At 35.3% G+C, this 19868-nt stretch overlaps 1 protein-coding gene across 1 annotated transcript in view; it reads left to right on the top strand.

The window, feature by feature from the left end:
* The window catches only part of LOC114663721 (probable C-mannosyltransferase DPY19L4), a 102388-nt gene that overhangs the window by 34284 nt on the left and 48236 nt on the right, over nt 1–19868 (top strand). Inside the window, exons 9-14 of the mRNA XM_051935580.1 lie at nt 6599–6733; nt 11272–11403; nt 11500–11601; nt 13666–13739; nt 14917–15075; nt 17680–17799. Coding sequence (XP_051791540.1) covers nt 6599–6733; nt 11272–11403; nt 11500–11601; nt 13666–13739; nt 14917–15075; nt 17680–17799 — 722 coding nt within the window. The remainder of the gene's footprint in view (nt 1–6598; nt 6734–11271; nt 11404–11499; nt 11602–13665; nt 13740–14916; nt 15076–17679; nt 17800–19868) is intronic.

Below are 19868 nucleotides of genomic sequence, written 5' to 3'. Positions count from 1 at the left end.
TATGCCACTTGCCCATGCTCAGGGCCCTCTCACTATATGTCTATTTACCTACCGCAGAGCCCCACTCTTTACTAGTTTCAAGTCCTTATGGGTGTGTATGCCCTCACTGTCTACTTGTGCTGATGCTTTCCTGTATGAGTCTTACATAATGCCCTATCTAATTATTCTTTATATAACTTCTCTCCACTAAGGAATTACTGTTACTCCTAACTATTTGTTACTACAATACTGGTTATTTAGTCTAAAAATGTGTGTTTTTATTTTATTTTTTTTAATAATAAAGTTAAACTAATATTTATATATTCTTTATTTAAAACATTATAGGTTAAAGCAAACAGTAATTTTCATCAATATATCTTTTCTTTTCTGGCATTTTAAAGATTTCCTTAATACATTCATTCTTATGGCAGAACATGATCTCTTTCAGTTAAACTAATATTTATATATTCTTTATTTAAAACATTATAGGTTAAAGCAAACAGTAATTTTCATCAATACATCTTTTCTTTTCTGGCATTTTAAAGATTTCCTTAATACATTCATTCTTATGGCAGAACATGATCTCTTTCAGTTAAACTAATATTTATATATTCTTTATTTAAAACATTATAGGTTAAAGCAAACAGTAATTTTCATCAATACATCTTTTCTTTTCTGGCATTTTAAAGATTTCCTTAATACATTCATTCTTATGGCAGAACATGATCTCTTTCAGTATATTAAACAATTTACTATTAAGTTTTTCCTATAAATAAATCTCATTGAAAGTAACCAGTTACTGGCTGATAGATACTAAAACATATGCAGGCCACGTTGCACCTACAGTTTAGCTTCAAAAAAGTTTAATAATATAGAGACTTAGCAGTTCATATGCCATCTCTTGAGATGAGGCCCTTAATTTTTTGAGGTTTTTTTCAATTCCACAAGTGACCTACAGATGGCAGCCTTTTGTTACTTCTGGCAAAATGTATTTTACTTTAAGTTCACAATTACAATATCCTATGCAGGCTTAATGGTTTGATATCCTGGCATTGTTCTTTATAAAAGTTTTATTTCACATTTTCTCTTTTGTATTCTGTAAGTGCACCATGAGTGTTGTCTTTTTTTGATGCAAAGTTATATTATATAAATAATAATTTGTTTACTGTTTCCAGCAACTTCAATAGTATGACTTTGAGTGGAGAAGGAATACTGGCATTTTGCAGTCTTATCAAACTTTGGAAATAAGTCATTTGGAATGGCTTTATAGTGATAAAAAACCCAGCTGTTAATTTTATTCATACTGCATTTCTATATATGGTGGTCACCAGTCCAACACTACACAAATTAATAAACAATAGGGGAATTTAGAGCCCTTAACTCTTGCATCTTTGGGATATGGCACAAAGACATGCAGTGCCAGGAAAGTTATATGTGAGTTTTAGAATGATAGAAACTTTATTAATCCTAAGGGGAAATTCACATACTCCAGCAGCAGCATACTGATAAAAAAACAATATTAAATTAAAGAGTGATAAAAATGCAGGTATAACAGACAATAACTTAAATAATAATTAATAAAATGTTAATGTTTACCCCCCCCCCCCCCCCCCCCCGGGTGGAATTGAAGAGTCGCATAGTGTGGGGGAGGGGGATAATAACCCTGATAGTAATATCCAATGGTGTGATAACCATAAATAAAAAGCACCCCTTGTTTAAAGACCTATTTTTATTACAAAGTACCATACACTGTATATACCAATCAGCCACAACATTAAAATCACTGACAGGTGAAGTGCATAACATTGATTATCTTGTTACAATAGAACCTGTCAAGTGATGGAATGTATTAGGCAGCAAGATAACAGTCAGTTCTTGAAGGTAGTGTGTTGGAAACAGGAAAAATTTGCAAACATAAGAAAAGAATTTATATTCTTTTTTTCCCGTATATACTCGAGTATAAGCCGACCCGAATATAAGCCGAGATACCTAATTTTACCTACAAAAACTGAAAAACTTATTGACTCGAGTATAAGCCTAGGTTGGGAAATGCAGTAGCTACTGGTTAGTTTCAATAAACAAAACACTGTAAATACCAATAAAATTACCGTACATTAATTGAGGCATCAGTAGGTTAAATGTTTTTGAGTATTTATTTCAAAGAAAAACAGTAAACTAGCTCTGTAAGTGGAGAAGAGGGTGTGATGATGGGGTTCTGCTCCATGCTCCCATCCGCTGTTTGGCAGCCCTCGAACCCAACACTGTCGGTAATGTTACCGAGATGAGCTAGACAGTGAGGCAGTAACAATGGAGCAAGGGGATGGTACAAATGTGCAAAAGTGCTTTTATTAAAATAAATCAAAACAAAGTGTTCAAATAAAGTGCAACAGTGCAGTGTCCAAAGTTCAATAAATAATCCATAAAAGAAATGTGGAAGTTTAAAAACAATGCAAAAACAATCCTTTAAAACTGAAGTTAAAACGTTATGCAGGGAAGCAGTCTTTTAAAAAACCAATCACAAGCCCGGTGCTTCTTTTCAATTAGCGTCGCACCTTCTTCTCCCATGCGGGCCCTGCAACAGGCGAGACGCTCTCTCTGCAGCTGACCTTCACTGTCCCTGCTTCTACTACTGTCAGTCACCTTACTGATCCTTGGCTCCGGTCGGCCCCTCCTGACAGTGACTTGGGACTCCCCAACGACCAAGGCTCTCATGCTGGGGACACCACGTCCCAAGTCCTGACTCCCGCTGCCTTCTGCGGCCTCACGCGGAGAGTCTCCCACCTTCTGGTCACTTCCGCCCTTCAAAGTAAACTCTACTGTAGCGACCACATCTACTACTCCCCCGGGTGTCGGCCAAACACCCAGGCAGCCTGCTCAGCTGCTGCGAGCCTGCTCTCGCTCGCTCTCCAGCACCGGCTTTCTCTCTCTCTCCTCACTGCTTCCTCCTGCAACCTCCGTTTCCTTCTCTTTTCTTTTTATTTTGTTCTTGTTCTTTTTTTCTTAACCGTCTCGGGCTTCTCTATGTAATGGACGTGGCAGCTGTGGCAATCAACAGTTCCCGGGAACAATTACGCTGCGGACTGTCCCTCAACTGCGCTCTTAGGTGAGAAATGCCCGCAGCACGAATCCACCCGGAAACCGCTTCAGCCACACTACCACGTCCCTCGCTGTGCCGCGAGCGCGGTGATTATTCATTTAAAAACTGGCCTTTGCTGAGAGAGCTGTGGACCCACAACACCACAGAGGGTCAACAAAAACAATATGGTATCTCTCTCTCACTCTCTCTCTCTCTCTCTCTCTCTCTCTCTCTCTCTCTCTCTCTCTCTCTCTCTCTCTCTCTGTGTGTCTCTCTCTCTATGCACAGGGAGAGACTGAACACGTGTGGAAATCATTGGTGCGTACAAACCGAAAGGGAAACTGGCTTGTTCATATACCGGGGGGCAGCAGGACCTAACTCGAATATAAGCCAAGGGTGACGTTTTTCAGCACATTTTGGGTGCTGAAAAACTCGCCTTATATTCGACTGTATACCGTAAGCCACTTTGACAAGGACCAAATTATGATGGCTAGATGACTGGGTCAGAGTAGCTCCGACATAGCAAGTCTTGTGGGGTGTTCCCAGTATGTAGTGGTTAAGTACCTACCAAAAGTGGTTCAAGGAAAGGCAGCCCATCACCTGGCAACAGGGTTATGGGTGCCCAAGTCTCATTGTGGCACATGGGAAGTGAAAGCTAGCCTATCTGATCTGACCTGATTCCATAGAAGAGGTACTGTAGCAGAATTTGTTAAAAAAACGTAATTATGGCATTGTGTAAAAGATCTAAGAATACACAGTGCCTCACAGCTTGCTTGATGCATGGCTGCAGACCAGTCAGAGTGCCCATGTTGACTCTTTTCACTGCCAAAAGTGACTACAGTGGGCATGTGAATGTCAAAACTGCACCATGGAACAATGGAGGAAGGTAGCCTGGTTCAATTTTTCTTTTATGGTCGGGTGCATGTGTGTATTTTACCTGGGAAAGACTGAGCAACAGAAAGCACTATGGGAAGAAGGCAAACCAATGGAGGTTGTGTGGTACTCTGGGCATTGTTCTGCTGGGAGACCTTGGGACCAAGCATTCAGTTGGATGTTACTTTGACACATACCACCTACCTAAATATTTTTGCAGACCACGTACACCCCTTCATACCAGTGGTATTCCCTGATATCAGTGGCCTCTTTAAAAATGATAATGCACCCTACCACACTGCACAATGTGTTCAGTAATAACCTGAGGAGCATGACAAAATGTCCAAAGTGTTCACTTGGCCTCCAGTCTGATTGAGCATTTGTAGGATATGCTGGAAAAAAAAGTCCAATCCCTGAAGGCCCCAACTGACAACTTAAAAGAATCTCCGACTTTCGTTCTTGATTAATGAAAACATTCTTGGCAAATGCTTTCGCTCTCGCTTGAATTGTTGTCGGGCGTGTGCCATGGTCGGCTGCTTAGTGAATTGTTGGTGGGAGGGGCTCTGTGAGTTGTCATTGTATCCCATGGTCTTAGCGTTGGTGGGCAGGTCTCTGTGAGTTGGCGGGCGTGGCTAGTCCGTGCGTATCCCATGGTTGTCTTGCTTGTTCTGTCGGCTATGCCGTGCGTATCTCATGGTTGTCTTGCTTGTTCTGTTGGCTTAGTGAATTATATATATAGATTTTGCAGAAAAATGTTTCAATGTTGTTAATAAAATGACCCTGAAGAAATATTACTGTGTTTAAAAACATCCTATACTTTTTGAAAATAGTGCAGTTTGTCAGAGTTGGAAAAGGAATAATAATGGCATGCTGTCTTTGCTGAGTGATGGCTAAGACTGTCACTTACCCTTCTCAGCAGCTGTACTGCCTGAGACAACATGGCTGAGATAAGCACTTAGGATTTTAGGAATTAGAAAGAGCATGTTCTACCTTTGCTCAGCTAAACAAACAGCTGGTTGTCTGTAACTATACTCCCTGAGAAAGCGCAGTTAACACATGTACTTAGGTCGCTGGGAATTACACACAGTGCTTTCTACTGCTCCAGCTTAACAGCTAGCTTTTGGTTCAACTGCTTAAATGTGCTGCTGATTACATTTAGTGAAAAATTCGCAGAAAATTATTTAAAATGTTGACAATGTCCATCGTATGCCGTACTGTTCCTCACTATTAGTGATGGCTGTTGCATATTCATCTTTATCAAAACTAGTTTGCTTATTTCATAAATTTAAAAGGTCTCTAGATCAAAATTAATTGAAATTCAGTTGGGGAAAAAAAAAGTAAATAGTGCGTTAATATACTCTTCATATCTGTGGAACTGCTGTAACTTAAGACCTCTATAACCTGAAAACAGCCTGTATTCCATACAAGGTTTTGTGTGAAAATCTTCACAATCAAATGGAAGTAAATACAGAGAAATAAATTGTGTTTTGATAGGGTGTCTTGTGAAAGTCACTATGCAAAGTAAAGATTACTGGATTATAAACTGGACAAAATGGACAAACAAACTTTAATCTCCTTTACTACACTACCAGCACGTAGACTTGTCTTGCTCAACTGGAAGAATCCCACCACACCACTCTTAAGTCAGTGGGTAACTGATGTTGTGTACTACTTGAAATTGGAAAAAAATCAAATTCTCACTTGGAGGATCTGTTCAAAACCTTTTTAAAATATGGCATGATCTCTAATTGATAACATTTTAAAATAAGTTTCCATTTTGTAGAAAGGGATACTCTTCTTTTCTTTCTCCTTTTATAAAGTAGCTTTGGTCATGTCTTTTGCCATTACTGTCATGTATAGTTTATCTTTGGCCACACATGCATGTTGTATTTTACACTATGATGTTCTTCCCATTTGTGGCATTCTGATGACTGCAGCCATTTGTTGGGCAATTAATGAAAGTGAGTTTGCTTTTCTACAACCATATTTTGCATCATCTCTGCTGGCTATACTAACCTGATTATTGAGAAGACTGAGAAGAAATGAATAGATTCACAGATTGGAGAATTACAGTTGCAAGACAGAGAACATACTTATACCTATTGAAGCAAGATCTTTATCAGAATCTGCATCCAAAGTGGAAATCTGATTAAAATTGCTCCTAGACTGTAGTGCAGATATAAATGTTTATTTTAAAAATGTGACACCAAGTATATTTATTTATATTGGGGTTGATGCAGGTAAATGAAAGGCTTGGCTAAGAGCTGTTGGCATATGCATTGTATTTTTAAATGTAATCCAAATGTGAAGGGTATGATAAGAAGAATTTCCGATAGTGAGCTATGATAAATCATCAGCAGACATCAGAGTACAATCATCTTTAGTAAACAACATTGTTTATGCGATCATATCAATATTTCTTCAGTTAATGCTATAACCAGCAGTCTTCTTCTTGTAAATATTTAGTACCTCACACTTTGATCTTGCACTCAAAACATAATGGCAGTTATGCCTGAATTTTTTTATCTAATGAAAATGCTTGTTTTTTTTTCCTGTTTAGGATTTTGCTTATGTATTAATTTCAAATTGTGTAAAGATAACATATATGTAAATATACTAAAAATTTCCAGGCTCTAATTTCAAGTCTCTAAACTTTTTTTTTCCCCTCAGATGCTTTGCTATCTTCTTATGAGTGCCTCTACAGTTACCTTCATATTAATGTGGGAGCACAGCCACTATGTACTTTTTGTACAAGCTATTGCATTGTTCCTGCTTGACTGCTTTGATTTAGTTCAGACTCGCAAGGTATTGTCTGTTCCCTTTAATTTTAGAAATTGTTTTTACAGCCTGAAAATATAACGGTACATGGTGTGACAAAAGAAACATCTTCGATATTTATTTTTTACAATTTGGAGCAGAGACAAGTTGTACAACTTGCATAGTTAGTGTTTTGCAAAGTTTTGAAAAAAGTTGAAGTATTCATTTGTTCAAACTGAATTAAAACAAGCACAAGGAAAATTTTACAAAAGACATACCACATATACCACAAAAGACATGCTGGCAATATATGTAGTTGAAGGTATGGGTTTTCACTTAAAATGTTTCCCAACCAGGAAGGATATTTTGTGAAATAAATATGTTTAATTCCCTCTGACCATAATCTGTTAACCTCTCATGTAAATAATGAAAAAAATAATTAATCACATAATTGAAATCAAAACTAGTACAGCTCTTTGAGTCATTGTACTCTTGGTCAAAGTGTTAAAGTTGCATTAGCCTATATAGTTTCTAATTCATTGAACTTGTTTCTAATTCATTTAACTTGTAAATTTTCAGACCATGTCAGAATTTATGTGTACAGCATCTAAGTTAACGGGCATTATTTTTAGATAACCAAGGTTCACTGGTTTCTCCTGAAATCCTATTCTTTCATAGTGTTTAGCAACTTGTGGATGAGATGTTCTTCTCCTCCTCTGTCACCTTGGTTTTTCACCACATTTTGTCGATGTCTTCCAATAGTTTCCTTCTTGTATTCATCGTCACTGTCTTTGTGTCCAACAGAGTGAACCTCTTTACCTAGTAAATTTTCACCTTTCCTGTTAAAGCCTATTTTTCTTTGTCACAATACTGCATACTAGCCCTTTCTGCTTTACTTTGGACATCTGTTCCATTATATAAAAATATGCTGTAATTCTAAAGAATATTCTGACAAAATCTAGATGGTTCTTTAATTAATGTCAAATCTTCCAGGTCCTGAGGCAGCAAAGCATCCTCACACTATCACCCATCCACTCCAATGTATTATTGTAGGTGTGATGCTCTCACTGTTGATTCCAGATTTAGCTTTACACCAGACATAGATTGCTTTCATTTAATGACCTGAAACAGAAATACATACAATAAAACACAACACATTTAAAGTACATATAGAAAATATAATTATGAATCAATAAAATGTAATTTTACTCTCTCTATCTCTCTTACACACACACGCTGTTAACACTTGCAGACGTCAACACATTGGAGGAAGCTCAGTAGTACTGTAACGACCCTGGGGGTATGAGAGATGGAGGAATGGAGTTAGCCTCTTTATGCTGATTGCGGGTAAGTGGCCCTAAAAAGGACTGTTTGGCTTTTTCAGTGCAGCACTGTTTCTGTCATGCCACTCAGGTCTTCAGCAGTGCCACACACTCCCAGCTGCTTTGTCCATTTGTACCATCAGAAATTCCGCCGAGCTCCACTTCACTCCGCGGGTCAGAGGCATTATATGTTCTTTTTTAGGCATTATTTGATTGACCTTTTTTCATCATTGGTTCACACATTTAAAGAAACTGAGTCCCTCCCTTGCTTCCTAATATGATAGATCTACCATGGCTCCAATGATCTTTTTTTCTGCAATGTCTCGTGCCAGCTTCACTGCACACAGTCTGCACTTACTTTCCTCAGTTCCGTGAGCAGGGTCAATCTAAGCCAACAAGATCCTAAAATTTTACATTCTACATCGTCTTAAAATCTAAGCCTGATCTAGATTATACTGTAGTAACAGTCCCTCTTCTTTTCTGTGCCGTGATCACAAGGTAATCAGCATATTACAATTATTAGAATTCACTACTGCTGATACCCTCACTAAGCATTCACCTCAAGGACAAATAGGAAAGAGCTAAAAGTCAAATTCTAAATTAAACCAACTTGAACAATAAAAATGGTTTTGTTGTTGTTACTCTTATATCAATCTCTCATAAATCCTTTCTAACAGTCTATCCAGCTTATTTATTTGTTTTAATCGATTATTGATTGCAACTAAGGATTCTTTGATTATTCCTTAACTGCAGTCAAATTTCTATTTAACCAAATTATGTACAATGATCAAGGAAGTCTGCAGAGGTTATGCATTATTATTTATTTTTTTCTAACTTCTTTACTTGTGATCCTGAAATAAGTGATTTTCCTGAGATCACAAATTGTATGCTTCCCAATGCCCCAACATGTCAGTAGACCACCCATGGCAGATCCTAGAGTGTTCATGCTAGACAGTACTGTCCCTGTTTCGAATCATTTAATAAAGAAAAATGTGATCAACACCATCACCAATCTTAAAATTAATTGGTGTCTTTGATCATGGCAATGAAATTGACTACCCATTTATTATGGTCACTGTAGTTACCATGATGGGCACTAATTTGAAAATGGTCTAGCACAGATAGCAGTGTTTCTATTTCTTTTTCTTTCAACCCCTTGATTGAAATAAAATTGAATACACAGATCCATGGTAGCCTACAAAAGAACACCTGTCATTTGCTTCATTCCCTAAACCTTAAGAAGAAGTTGTGATCTTGAGAAAAGTTGTGTTTGTCTTGAGATAAGAAAATAATGTGTAATCTCGAAACAGTGAGTCAGAAAAATAAATAATAATGCATGACCTCTGCAGAAAATACTTGTAACTAACCCAGAATTTTAAATGCTTTTTATTTTGGTGGTGTTCAGAATACTTCTTAAATGTTTTAGCTTTTAGTGTTTTAGTTTAAGAACAACACATTGATAGCAAGGAGCTTTTAAAACTACCATTCACCAAAATATGAGCCCCAAACAGACACTGTACACGTGTTACCAGTAAACCACTAAATTGCAAAATGTTTTGATACCTGTACCTGTAATTTGTTAAAGCCAAATAAAGCAAGTAGATATGTACTTTGCATCCCTAATGGTGCTTGCATTTTAGCAGAACCAGGAACTGTTTTTAAACTCTGTTTCTTTTTTGAGGAAATGCTGCACATATGACAGATCATTCTTTTTTGTAAGTTTTCTACTTGTTCTTCAATATTCCATTTTTGTGTGTTATATCTCACTTTCACAGAGAATATATAGTATCTCCTTCTGCAGTTTGCCTAGAAGTCAGATAACAAAGGAGGTTATTCCCAACATTATTACTGCACACACAAATTGTCCATGCAACAACCACTTCCAAAACACCACTAAGCATTTCCTTTATATCTAACATTGTGCATTAAATGCACTTCTCTTTGTATTCAGCATTCACTTCAGTCTCCCCACCATGCTCTTAATGTTACATAGACATTATATTCTTTTTTTGCCCTCCTTCCCTTATTCATTTTGCTTCATCTTTCTCTGCCAGTAAACCATCCTCACCACAGTGCATTAGGCCCGACTGTCATAGATTTGGTTTGCTCGGAGTAAGGTGCCACGTATTTCCTGAGCTTTGTCTTTTGTTATGAATAGGATGTCACAGTATAGGGTTTGTCAGTTTATGTATCTTGACCATGCTTTGCACCACTTTTTGTTGAGGTGCCAGAGAGTAGCATTTACAGTGTAAAATTCCCTACCTGATACCAGCCAGCTGTTTAAGTCATCTTTTACAAACTGCAGTGAAATGATGATCTGTCACCATGTCAGAGGACTATTATTCATAGTATTGTTTTATTATTTGTATTACATATGGGTGGCAACTGTAACTTTGTTACAGTTTATTTTATAAACCTATCTTGAGTTGTTTATTCTGTTACATAACACATACACTGTACCTCCTGGTCAGAATTACTTTTAACTTTTTATTTTGTTTATTTTTAATTATTCTTTAGCTATCATTTTTAAAATTGTTTTTGTGAATTTACTCATAATGTCAGCATGGGGCATCTTTAAAATGATGTAGTAATTAGGTTTTTCATGAACTAAATGCTCAAACATAATTTAATAACTTTCTCAAATGTATTCTTATTAGAAAACTGATTCAACAATGTACAAAGTCTTCAAAAACATTAGCCATATCCACTAACCAACCATCCATCGATCCATTTTACACTAGTACAACTTTAATTTTGTCTGTTAAACGTTGTTCATTACAGTACTTTTTACTATTCAGTTTTGAAAAAGAAAAGCTGTCCTATGCCCCAAATACTCAAAAGATTAAGTATAGCCTGCATGCAGAGTTCTTTGAAACACAGCTTTTCTTGGAAGAATGAGAAATCCTGTTTGTCTACAAATGTCTGATGTGACCTGTACATGTGTGTTTTCAGATGTGTACAGCTTTGTGTTAAACTACAAAATGTCTATATAAGATTCAATGTATTAATTGCAGTACTTTTAGATGCTCCTGTCTTTTTTGTTACAAATAACATGGATTTTCCTGCAAGTCTATTCTCTAAAATACCATATCCAGCTTCTATTAAGGAGTGCTTGTACGGTCTTCCAATTATCCATCTCTTAACCTTTGGGGCATTGTACCGTTGTTACTATTCCAGTAAATGGTATATTGCATGAATGTTGAGTGTACTCTATGTATTATAAAAAAGCATAAAACTGCATTATTTTCTTGTATTTCATTTAAGGTTGCATATATACAGAAAGTCTACCTCTGTTCAGTTGCTCTGGGTTATTTTATGCAGTTCCATAAAGCAAGCTTATTGAGCTCACCATTGTCAAGCCTTATGGTTGGCTCAGTGCTCGCAAGGCATTTGCAGGTAGCTAATCAAACCTTTCATATATGAATAGTTAAGCCTTAAACATTTTCAATTTGGAGTTAATGTTTTGCCAATTCATTTTTTTTTCTTTTCTAGCATAACCTGAAGAAAGGTAGTTTTGTAGCCAGGGTGATGAAAATAATGCTTCATTTCTACCTAGTTTTTACAATTTCATTTATGTTCAGATTTGTTGCAAAGGTAAGATTTCATTTGAAAATATTTTTAATTTTCTTTTTAAGAATGTTATATATATTAAATGACTTATATGATAGAGCTTATCAGAAACAAAAATGGACTAAGATAATACAAAATGGCTGTGGTATCCAAGCCTTTGCACATGCTAGATTAACTGCCCGACTTCTTTAATCTTATAAATTGAGTAGATGAACATTTAATTATTCATGTAAATCTAGAGAAATATGATATTTAACCCACCTCCATGTAAAAGTTGTGTTAGCTTATTTATCTCTTGGAAATTCAGCAAATTATACAATGGACAATTGCAGCTTTTTGTGACTATATACAAATAAACTAGACAGGGAATCATAATTGTTTTGGCTCATCTCAGTGTGTTTGTGTGTCTTTGTGTTTCTATATACATACGTACAAACATACATAAGTACATGTGTGTATGTATACAGTACATATATATACTACGTATGTGTGTGAGAAACAGCTACTGAATGTACAGATTTTTTTTTTTAATTAAAGACTTAAAATATATTTAGGTCATTAGTAAACTAAAGATTAATAAAACACCTGCATCTGATTGTCTTTCATCAGTATTTTTACAAGAAAATAATAATTTATCATTTTTTTCCTAAGCATTTTGTTTTAATATAAGATATGAGTGAATAGGAGTACCTGAGGACTAGAAAGTTGCTAGTGTGACTCCAGTCCACCACAAGGGAGACAAACTTAATTCCAGCATTAAATTTCATGTAGAAATATGGAACATACAATCAGAAATAAATCTGAAGATTGTTCCTGTAAAATAATATGCTAAAAAAAGCTGGAATGAATCAATGAGAGAAAAACCTTGTCAAACAAACAAAAAAATTGGGGGTCAGGAATAATAGATAAACGCAAAGAGCATAACCATTTGTGTAAACTTTAAAATACCTTTGATGTTGTTCTGTATTTAAGATTAAGTTGAAAACAACAAGCCACTGGCATCAACAAAATAGGATTTGAAAAGAAGAGAAAGAGAACAGATATGAAAAATGCTCCACAACATCAGTGGGTTCTCTGCAAGGCTATGTCTTGGAATTTTTACTCTTCTTACTCTATATATTATGGCAGATTATAATATAGTTAATGAAACTGTAAAATTATCAGATGCACTAAATTTTGAAAGACAGCAAATATTGGACAAATACGTTGAAAATGTAATTGATCAGTTTAAAGTGCTACACATAGGCATACTTTGTAACCATTAAAAATTATTGAGAGGTTTAACATTGATGCATTTCATATTTATATGTACAGTATTTCTTTATATATTTTAATATTTTTGTTGTTTTTATAGATCATACTGTATTTCTAAGTAGTGTTTTGCACTTGGTACCTAAATAGCGTGATTAATAAGAATAATAAGAGTTCCCACTTGCCCATCTGTCAAAAATGTATTTGACATAATAAAGTATTTAGGATGATGATGTGGCAAAAAGGAAACAAACTACAGAATATTTAGTTACTCATGTTCCCATATCTGTAAAATACAGCATTCTTTTTAACAAAGGTAAATGCATACAACATAAAGAGTATTAAAATTTTATTTTGTTTTAATGAATAATCCTCAAAAATATTTTTGTATTTATTACCTAACCCATGTTTTTTTTTACTGATGGAAAAGAAGATATTTTAATTTGAAGTCCCCTTTATTTGGGGGGAGGGGGGGTTGGGGGATGGCGGATGGTTGGGAGATTTGGTTCATTCTCTAATAACTTTTTTTCATGGATGCTTCAGTTTGCTATTGTTGGGTCTCCATTGAAACCTTTTGTATCAGGAATTTTGTGATCTTTGTTCTGTATGAAAACTTGAGAGTAAATATTTTTGTTGGACATCAGATCAAACAACAAAAGGCAAGTAAAAGATTAAAATAATCAAGTTTTCATTTAAAATGTGAGGTTTTCAGATTATATCTATGTCAATGTATCTTTAGAAGTTTGAACACTTGTCTCACTGCAAGGAAATTGTATGAAAATGCATGTTATGGTTTTTAAAGGAGTTTTAATTTCCAATCTTCAATTTTTTTTTTAGAAAATTATGCCTGCTGATGAAAGTGATCATATAATAAAGTTTCTTGAAGCAAAATTTGGATTTAATACAACAATGTAAGTACAGAATTATAATATATGATCAGTGAGTTATATTACCCTACTTCAAAAATTACATCTACCTTATCAGAAATAACTACTTTTCCCTCAAAGTTATAATTATAGAAGACCCATCAGTCTCAGTTTTTCATGGCTGCAAACATGGAGTGGAATTGTTGACCTGAGTAATAATAGATTAATATAAAGTAACGAGAGAGAGAACAACAAAGCGAGAACACAAATGAGCAATTCTTCCAAAATGAAAGTAAATCCCACTGACAACTACACATTTTGATCAATCAGAAATAACCTTTTATTTGAATGTTTGGGTACCCATAGTATTTTTAGGCTGCTCTGCTCTTTGTAGTTTTCATTGCTATCATGCTGCTGTCCTCTATTTTGCTGCCATCTAATATTCTGAAGGGTTGTGACTTTTTTTAATATTCAATTTTGGTTACCCTTTTTTTTGATTAATGACATGGAATGTTTTTATTTATTTACCAGGGGGGTGTACCCTCCTGGACACCTGTGGCAGTCCAACCCTCCCCTCAATATCTTGCTTCATTTATTACTGTTTCATGGGTATTTTCTAACATGGTCAAAACTCTGGCCCTGAGGTTTATTTATATTTATAGCAAATGCAAAAACTATGGGAAATTATTGCCTATGCAAGATGAATGGTAATCTATTTGCTGAAGTATCGCCAGTATCTAACTTATAATGCAGAAGGAATGTAACTTCTCCTGCATGATCACCTGTCATGATTTTTTTTTAGCAATTGAATGTTTAGACAGTTTTGCAATTTCTAAGTGTTTACATAGACTTGTTGACTGCTAACACATAACTGACCTAATACCATTCTTAGTGGAGCTGATGTAGATAAAGTAATTTGTTTGATGTATGTACGTTAAATTGATTGTATTTACATGAGAGTATCATTGTTGTATTCTCCGAATGAAGACGAAAAAAGTAACTTATAGAAGTACATTATATTATATGATGTAAGGTTTTGAAGAAAATTAGCGTTGCATGAAAACATTGCATGATTTTGTTAATCTTTTTACATTCATTAAGTAAATACTGTATGTTCTGAAATTGTTTTGTTTGATTTTGTGTTCCGTTCAGTTTTTAATATCTGTTAGAGTATTTTCTGATATTGCTTTAACCACATCTGGTTTTTTTTTTCACCCCACAGAGATTTTACTACAAACTTGTTGCTCTGTCAAGAAGCTTTTCAGATCCCGGGCCAAGATTTATTTTTCCGATTAACACAAGCATCTGTTTTGCCATTTTATTTATTGGTACTGCTTGCTTGTTTTATTTCAACAATCCAAATGATTTACAGGCAGCTTAGGTGAGTTTTTGTATTTCTAAATATTGTTATGTATTAATTTAATACAAACGTAAATGATTTTAATAGTATGATGGTGCCTTTTATATAGAAAGAATTCATCATGAGCACCAGAATCCTTTAAGGCCATTCATTTCCAAGTTCAGTCCTGTGGACCCCCAGTGGCTGCAGATTTTTATTCCAGTCAGTTTTATAATCCATGAATTATTCTTACTTTTAACACTGCTCTAAGCAACGTATTCATGCATAACATCCAAAGGCTGGCATTCTTACATAAATCTTGATAAGTTATCTCTTACTTAAGTATTTACTGTGTACTCCGCAATACCCACCCCTTCAATAACTCCATAAATCACCATTAATCTGTTTATTCAATAATGGATGGTGGGTACAGCAAAAAGCACTTTTTTTTCTGGTAAAGGAATAATGATTACAATAGTTTGGATGATGTGCTTGTACCAAACAACAGTTGGATAAAGTGAAAAAGGTGAGTGAGTTTTCTAGTTTTAGAAATAATTGTGTGCTGCTAAGGAAGGACATTTTGATATATCAGAATTTAGGGGTAACCCCCATAGAAAAACTAAATATCCCAAATCTCAAAAATGCTTTGACGAATTTGATTTAAACTTATTAAAATTACTAAAGAAAATTAGCCAATACATGTCTATTTGTTAATTATTAATATTATAGTTAACTTACAAGCTCTGCGCTGTGTAGTGAGCATGCTTCATGCAAAAGAAAGACAGAGCAAAGGGATTAACGGGCTAAACAGCAGCAATAACTAATAGGGTGAATGAATGACTAAAGATATACGGTGTCCTGGATATGAAAAAAGAGACATGATCATGTTTGGAATCTACACTCCTACATGAAATTGAAGGAGAAATGTCAGTGAAGCCTGGGGAAGATACAAAGGTCAGTGATTAGCAAGTGCGCTATAAACTTCAAGTACCAGTGCTAGGCACTATGGCTGTCAGTATGTTTTGCAAAAAGTGAGAGAGAGAAGTAGAGGCATAAGTGGTATCCTGTGATCCAAGACAAGTGAGGAGTGATGCAGTGGCATCGGAAGTGAAGTATGAGCTTCAGAGGTTTAAGCCCCTGATATTGCACTCAGCTCCTTGTCTTTTTCTCAGTTTTATACATGACAATAATGGAAAGCTTCTGATCCTTTTTGTCCATCGTATGCAATATAGCTACTGATCAGTGTTACACCATTATATGAACATATGTGACAGTCCAGAAGGACCCCACTCCAAAACTTCCCTACTCTTTGATTTTATGCATATGTATGACAGCGTGTGACCATCAGTGAAATGCTTCTGAACCAACAATATCACTTTAAATTTAACATGTCCCCCCACAAGCTATTCCTTTGAAATCTACATTGCAATCTGCACACTTTAAAGGGGGACCACATATAACTGATGGGGGAAAAAATACTGTACTTCAGTGAAAGAAGTAAGCAAATGAAAATCATAAACTTCTAAACATGATTATCCACCTTAATAAAAAGTGTTTGTGTCTGTCTGGTTGCTATGCCTCTGTTATCCAACAGATGGAACATCACAAACATTAGCACAGCTTTTATGAATCCTGTACCAAATGGTATGAAACAGAGTCATAGTACTTTTGATACACCCAGTTAATTGGCAACACTGTGCACTATAACTGAGGTCCATTGTCTTCTGAAATTTCCTGGGCAAAGCCGGGTAACACAGCTACTGGTAATATAGAAGACAATGCTGATGATTAGGAGCAAAAGTGTTTAAAAATTTCATCAGACGGTCAAGAATGTCTAGAGTTCTTAACTATTTTGACTATATTACAAGTACTCTTTATTCTAATGCAGTCTTTCTGTGGGAGAGGTAGAAAAATGAAGACATTAGAGAGAGGAGAAATTTGTTATTTGTCTTACCCAGTGAACACCTAAAAAAGATTTAAGTGAGCGTTTTTTTTTATGTAAGTGGGACAAATGTGGCTTATTTAGAAAAAAGCCGAACAAGATGTTACTGGTTACTGGTGTACTTTATAAAGAATAGAATGAACAAGACCTTTCAAAAGAAGGAAAGAATTTTCTAGCCTGGGTAGATCTAGATCAGGTTTGTTCATTCTTGAAGCACTTCTTTGGATATAGATTTTTTTCCCAGTCAATTTCTTCTTTTAATACTCTTTTAATGTATAGATTAGTTAAGCCTTTTTTCTCAGTTGGTGTAGTTGTTATGATTTGCTAATTAAATTAGTGGCTTATTTCTTTTTGAAAATATTCTCAACAGTGGTAAAGTGATACATTGATATTTTTATTTGTGTGTTCTTTATAAATTAATATAAAATCGCTTTTCCTGATGCTTATCAACGTACCCAACTTTTCATTATTTTTTTTTTTTTTTTAGAAATAGGACCATGAGCATGCAACACTATACAATCTTGCTATTGGCATATCTAAATAGAGGAATACAGTAAAAACACCATGTTCATCTTCCCATGACATGATACATTTTGTTAATATATAATATAGCAAAAGTCACTGTCAACTAAATTGTTTTTTTAATTATTTAGAAATGTAAATTTATATGCATTGTCTTATATATCATAATTTCTTTTTAACAGTGATAAACCATTGAAGACAAACTTCAAACTTGAAGATGGCTGGATTGGCAGACGTTCTGATGTTGCATATCATGTTTTTCATACTATACTCTTTGGCTCTTTGGCAATGTTGTTTGAAGGGTAGGTAGGAAAAACACTGCATGGTAATTTTATATGTGCTGTTTTCTTTCAGTTAATCAGTTGAATAATTATTAAATACATTATCTTCATGACTTAGGAGCCTTATGTTTAAACGGTGAATAAACACAAAAATGTTGTGTACGCCTATTTCCATGCTCACATCAACATGTATAAAAACTAAACTTGGTATAATGCCACACACATTTTCACGGCAGCCTCAGTCCACAAATACGCACATTTCTGCTCGGTTTTGTAAGCAGGCGGCACCCAGTGTCAAAGCAGTGCTACTGTTTCTGTGTGGGTTCCCTTTCTTTTTTATTTTTGTATTCATGACACAGGCTTTATAAAATACACAGAAATTAATTGCATATCATTTGCAAATTTAAAGCACTTGATTATAATACAGCAGTCACAGTATAATGGTGCACGGAATGGCAAAACAATTCCAACTACCAAGGCTGCCTTCTAACAAACAAAAACACTAGCGTGGAAAGTCGCTCGTGTACTGAAGAGTCTATAGCTGCAGGCGAGAGTTGCCACTGCACTTGGCATTACACACATGTCGATCAAACACAGGAAGCTCTGCAGTCTACTTGTGACTTTACACTGTAGGAAGATAAGTAAATAAATCAAGGTAAACATTCAATGTGGCTTTTATATAAGTAACATTTAAATGTTTTCTTTATATAAAGACCATCACAAAACATAATCACAAACAGAACTTTGCACGATACCTTGGCGAGCTCGGCATGCCTTGCCCATCCTCATCTGAGTTCACCTCTGTTACAGTATGTCTTTATTTGAAAACAGCAGTGCCAGATCGGGGGGAGCATGAACGCAACAGAGAGAATAAAACTGAACAATAAAAAAAACGCTAACCTTTACAAGCAACGTAAATTTATACCGGCTGTTACAGACTCAAATCAAATGTATGTGTTTATTGTATAATAGTAACAATAAGAGCAGCTCACTACTGAAAGCGTTAAGCGGCCAGGATCGAACCCGTGACCTCTTGATTATGAATCGTCAGTATCCTACCCGAAATTGTTTTTTTTTTTTTTTCCCAGTTATATTCTTGAATAAAAGTGCACTTGTTTTGTTATACGTGTACCTTGTGTGAAAGTGTTTATTTGATACATGAAGGGATTGTGTTAAAAAATGCTTTAGTTGCCTCACATTTTTATGCAATCATTTTGTTCACCCCACTGAATTAAAGCTGAAAGTCTGCACTTCAACTGCATCGGAGTTGTTTCATTTAAAATTCATTGTGGTAATGTACAGAACCAAAATTAGAAAAAAGTTGTCTCTGTCCAAATATTTATGGACCTAACTGTATATACATTTTCAAATAATGGAGTACTTCCTTATTTACTGTTTAACAGTATTATATATTTTAATTTGTCCTTAATCGTTACGTATGTACTTCATTTCCTCCTTGACCATTCATTTGATACTAAAGTTCTAAAGAATTTTTTGGTGTCACCCTTTGCATCTTTCACAATCTTTCCCTCTAACTGCATTTTAGTGTTCCTGATATTTTTTTGCAGCTATTCACCTCATGCTATCATAAGTACTGTAGTTATGGTTGATACAGACCTATGTGTAGACAGAGATGTGCATTTTCAAAGTGTTGGTTAATTCAATGCCTGGTGCTGCCCATCATTCTGTGTTTTAAGTTCTCTGGTGAAAACAATCCCTGGAATCATTTCCTGTCATGTACAGATATTGTGTTGAGCCTTGTATGTGTGTGGTGGTTGTTCTGGTAATATGATACCCACTTTAACAATTATGACAATCATGATAACTTCTAGCCCTATAGATGGGTCAAAGACAGAGATGATTTTGATTTTGATGATTTTGGGTACATTCTTACATGGTGCTGGAGTGTGTGTTTGTTCAGCCTCGTTTGCAGGAAGTAGAAAACAAGAAAGAGTGGCTGCTAGGGAATGTTGTGTGGTTTCCTACGAGAGAAAAAAAAAACAAATTTGCATGAAGCAGTATTTCTGTCCATCTGTGTTATGAGAATATGTAACATGTGACTTAAGCAGTATCTGTAGACAAAGGTGACA

This window comes from Erpetoichthys calabaricus, chromosome 13 (assembly GCF_900747795.2).
Source record: "Erpetoichthys calabaricus chromosome 13, fErpCal1.3, whole genome shotgun sequence".
NCBI classification, from domain to species: Eukaryota; Metazoa; Chordata; class Cladistia; order Polypteriformes; family Polypteridae; genus Erpetoichthys; species Erpetoichthys calabaricus.
This window is presented reverse-complemented; position numbering and strand designations above follow the sequence as displayed.